The sequence below is a fragment of the Cibotium barometz genome, chromosome 4, assembly GCF_041138505.1.
Source record: "Cibotium barometz isolate CiBa-2024 chromosome 4, ASM4113850v1, whole genome shotgun sequence".
NCBI lineage: Eukaryota > Viridiplantae > Streptophyta > Polypodiopsida > Cyatheales > Cibotiaceae > Cibotium > Cibotium barometz.
In genome coordinates, this window is record NC_141049.1 from 8,395,378 (window position 1) to 8,400,396 (window position 5,019).

Below are 5,019 nucleotides of genomic sequence, written 5' to 3' on the forward strand. Positions count from 1 at the left end.
TCCTCGTCTCCTTTTGTTTCTTCACTGTCTTTCGCTTTTAGGGCACTCTAACTGTACTCTAACATGTACTGCAGAGCTAGCTAGGTTTGTATTCTTCATAAAAAAAAGAGGGCCGGCGATTTTGCAAATTTTGGTGTGTAGTAGCATCTATATCTATAATCATCTAATGGAAGGGTGCACGGGCTAGCATGAAGGTGAGGGCATGATGAGTAGGCTCACATCGACTAAACTCCAGCTGAACTGTTACACGCAACAAAAAGTCAGCATGTGTGATGCACTTAGCGTGGGCAACATCAAGGCGGACTGCTGGGACAAAGATTTTCTCGCACAGAATCACTGATTTCTTGCATTGCCAAGGCAAACCAAGTAGAATTAATTAAGCCTTTCACTCAATTATAAAATAAGAGTCTCTTCCATAGTACAGCAGCAGCAGAGAGCTGACCTTATAATTCATTCACATAGCCATTAAGCAGTGTCTATATAATTGGACACTATAAGCGTCTGCCGCCGCACATTCACTAATTAGACTCAGTAGGCAATTTCTTTGGATTTATGTGTCTTCCTCATTCGAGGGAATAATTAAGCGTGCCTGTCTTCTGAGGCCGTTGCCATATGCTCTTCTTCAAACAGCAGCAACAGCCACACGTATGATCTCTTCAAACAGCAGCAACAGCCACACGTGATGAAGGCATCGAGCTGGGTGATGCGTCAGCGAGCTGTAGCATGGGCGCACAGGAGCTGGAGACTACGTCTGTGGTTGGCAGTGGCACTACAACGTTGTTGCCATGGTGGAAGAGCCTGGCCAGCGAGCTGCGGCCCGTATACATAGGAAGATGATGGCGATCAGTACTCTTCTTACGCGGCCACTGCAGCTGAAGATCACGTGCTGCAGCAGCAGCAGCAGCACCAAGAAAACTGGGCTGTGATGCCCTAATTCCATGTTCACGATGCTCCGCAAGGAAGGGGTGGCGAAGCAGCCGGTGGGCGGTCCATCGGGCTTCGGGGTCCGGCCTCAAGCACTTGAGCACAAAATCTTTGCAGGTAGGGGAGAGAGATAAGGGAAGGCAAGGGGCCTCCCCGTGAACAACCTGCCGCACCAGCGCCTCCACACCACGGCCCCAAGGTGGACATCCGGCCTGCAACATCTCCACCACCGTGCACCCAAAGCTCCACACATCGGAGGCCGGAGAGGGGCCCCTCTTCGGGCCGAGCTCGGGTGCCATGTGGGAGAGGGTGCCCCTGGTGGCGCCTTCCGGCGGCCGTCCACCAACTAAGCTGCCCACCTTGCCCTGCCCTGCACACCTCCTGCTGATGCCAAAATCTGCAAGCTTTACATCTCGCTTCTCAGCAATATCATGCACACCGGTACTCGACGGCCCCAGCAAGACATTAGCGCACTTCACGTCGCCGTGCACGATGCCTTGCGCGTGAAGAAAGTCCAGGCCTTTTAAGATGGCCCTGGCAAAGACCCTTGCCTCCGATTCCAGCAGACAGCCCTGCTCCTGCACCAGCCCTTCTAGGCTCCCGCCCGCCATGTACTCCAAGAACACCCTCTTCACCTCTTGGCCGTCCACGCTGCTGCTCTCGCAGCCCAGCCACTTGATGAGGTTAGGGCAGCCGCCTGCTGCATCATCCTGCAAGCTCTGCAGGATGGCCACCTCGTTCTCCACGTCCTCCCTCCGCGCCAAGGTGTCGCAGAGCACCGTCTTCACCGCCAATTGGCGTCCCGAGGTGGAGTCCACAGCCAGGTGCACCGTGCCACACCCACCCTTCCCCAGCAGCCTCACCGTCTCCCATCCGCCAACAACCACAGAGGAGGAGTTCACCATCGCGACGACGACAAGGTTCGACGACAATCAAGAAACAAAACCCTCCCGGGTTTTATATGCATTTTAGGCCGCGTGAAAAGCAGTCCGCGTGCAGCCTACGTGGCAATTCTCTTTGCTCCGGAGTTTTTAAAAGCAGCCCACGCCATCCTTCTTTTCACCACACAGCATACACGCAATATTGATTCCGTGCTACATGTGAGTGCCAAGCTTTGGTTTATGCCATCTTTTTTTAAATGCTCTAAGGATAACTAGATCATCTTCTCCACCGTGATCGTCGTTCCTTCTACGTGTGTGACCATCTCTCTTTATCCTATGTGAGCCCACGCCACACAGCCTTTATTTACTCATATACTCAATATTGATTCTGTGCTACATGTGAGTGCCATATATATATAAGGTCATCTGTCATATATGAGATCATCCGTCACGCTCCTCTCGTATAGATTACTTCATCCAGCTTTTAACCATTTACACAGCCTTTACTTACTTCATTATATCCCCATCGTGGCTTGTTCCCATTGATTTGGTGTGCTACATGTGAGTGCCAAGCTTTGGTTTATTTCAACTAGGCCCTTATTATCTTCTTCTTTTTCTAATGCTCTAAGGATAACTAGTTCATCCTCTCACCTTGATTGCCGTTCCTTCTTATAACGTGTGTGACAATCTCTCTTTATCCTATGTGAGCTCTAACCTACATTAATGTGTCGCAATGTGCAAAAAGAAAATGAGGGTAGAGCGTATTTAGCATACATTGTAAGTTTTTTTTTAAATATCTATAAATTCTATATTTGAGGGCTTCATTATTTAGCATATTCCACCCACGATGAAAACATAATCCTCCACTCATTCTTCACCTACATCCAAAATAATATTAGTCAGTGCACACAACTGATAAAACACACTAATCCTAACCATATCAGAGCACACATCTTGATTAAACACATTAATCTAGTAAATGATATAAATATAAGGTGCATCCAAATAAAATATCTCGAAATAAACTAATGGGTGTTTCCATAGTGATTATGACTAACAATCCCTCTTGCTCGGGTTCCAATTGACCTTAATTGTGTGGCTCGTAAGAGTGCATGAGATTGATAAGTTAATTAATTATTTTAAATAACAAATATTTATTCTTATTCATTGAATAGATAAAATTTATTTTAAATAACAAATATTTATTCTTATTCATTGAATAGATAGTGCAGCCTACGTGGCAATTCTCTTTCAGCATACGTGGACTCCGTTCATAGGCTCCGGAGTTTTTAAAAGCAGGCCACGCCATCCTTCTTTTCACCACACAGCATACACGCAATATTGATTCCGTGCTACATGTGAGTGCCAAGCTTTGGTTTATGCCATCTTTTTTTAAATGCTCTAAGGATAACTAGATCATCTTCTCCACCGTGATCGTCGTTCCTTCTAACGTGTGTGACCATCTCTCTTTATCCTATGTGAGCCCACGCCACACAGCCTTTATTTACTCATATACTCAATATTGATTCTGTGCTACATGTGAGTGCCATATATATATAAGGTCATCTGTCATATATGAGATCATCCGTCACGCTCCTCTCGTATAGATTACTTCATCCAGCTTTTAACCATTTACACAGCCTTTACTTACTTCATTATATCCCCATCGTGGCTTGTTCCCATTGATTTGGTGTGCTACATGTGAGTGCCAAGCTTTGGTTTATTTCAACTAGGTCCTTATTATCTTCTTCTTTTTCTAATGCTCTCACAACAACACAAAGCAACTATAAACGCGCTTGATAGACGTGCAAAATAGCGGGCGCATCTATAGGCGTTGCTTGAATAGAGAATTACGGGCGCATCTAATAGCGCGTGTATTTGCGCGTGTATTGACACGTCTATTAGGGCGTCTACACTGAGAATCTAACACTGCATCTAACAGCACGTCTATTTACGTGTGTGTTAGGGCGTCTATTTATGCGTGTAATAGGGCGTCTATTAGTGCGTCTACACTGAGAATTAGACGCGTATTTAGACGCAAAACATAGAGTACAAAAAGTGAGATTTTGGTGTAGGCTGGTAAATGTACATCACTACTTTCCAAAAATTGCCCATGATTACCAAAGCATATAATTTTAACAAAAACATCAATGCTTTTTTGCAAACCCACATATACAAAAAATAAGTGAGGTGAGGAGAATGAGACAATATGTAAAATAGTTTAGCCAATATCAATGATGGGCTACGGTTCAATCTCATCCTCAATGAGATCAACCCTTGCCAAACTATCTACTTCAAAATCCAAACAAGTGTTTAGATCTACAAATACATTCAATCCACTACTACTTGTGCTACTCATGTGCTCATCGAAATCAGCATCACCAATGGTAGGCTCGTTCTCATGGGTAATGGCCTCAATATCTGTATCTCCTATCTCATGATCATCACCTCCATGGCCATGATCATCCTCTATACGCTCCATATTCGTAAATGTACTATACATCACTTTGGAACATGGCATAATAGGTATGACATGCCACCATCTGTTATTATCCACCATTGGTTGATAGACAACCTAATTCAAACACAAATACAATCATGTTATTTTCCTTGCATCGAAGTTATCAAATATTTAAAAGTGAGTACTTTTATATGTGTGTACAGTACCTGTTCACATTGTTTCGGTAGTACTAGTGTGCCCTTCTTACTTTGCCAAAACTTTGTGGAGTCAATAGTTACAAAGCCACTTGCATGGCGTTTGATTGTTGCATTAGGGCCTCTTTCCACCACGTCCTTAAACCACTTTAGATCCAAAACATACACAAAGAAGCATCTCTCTTGGCCAAGCTTCACGCATCCTCCCTGTGGTACGTAGATCCTCCCTTATGCCTACGGAATCTCTTGTCCCATTCAAATGTTTCCAAATGGTGGATGCCACATTTTTGAAGATATGCATGGGATCAAGCAGGTAATTGATCTTGAGGTGGGACCAATATGGTAAACGATAAAAGATGGAGTATCTAAACAAGAGCTGGTGTTAGCGGGCAATCTTTATTTCTTGCCAATATAGCACACAATAGTTACAAAGCCTTACCGGCTCATGCCAAGTGGTGGAGGAGTCGTGGAACCGTCCCAAATTCTCATCCAATCTCCCGCTGTGAGTGATTGTGGGAGAACTTCATTCCAAGGGGCAACATATCTAGGATGATCAGGT

The 5,019-nt window shown here is 44.9% G+C and overlaps 1 protein-coding gene across 1 annotated transcript; it reads right to left on the bottom strand.

The window, feature by feature from the left end:
• Positions 1-375: 375 nt before the first annotated feature.
• Positions 376-1,848, bottom strand: LOC147638858 (mitogen-activated protein kinase kinase kinase ANP1-like). The gene has a single exon (XM_086782328.1). The coding sequence runs from the start codon at positions 1,827-1,829 to the stop codon at positions 657-659; it is 1,173 nt and encodes a 390-aa protein (XP_086638454.1). The 5' UTR covers positions 1,830-1,848; the 3' UTR covers positions 376-656.
• Positions 1,849-5,019: the final 3,171 nt, after the last annotated feature.

Bases quoted from the DNA above. Each gene is read 5' to 3' on its own strand.
- LOC147638858 (XM_086782328.1), bottom strand. From the start codon at position 1,829: ATGGTGAACTCCTCCTCTGTGGTTGTTGGCGGATGGGAGACGGTGAGG.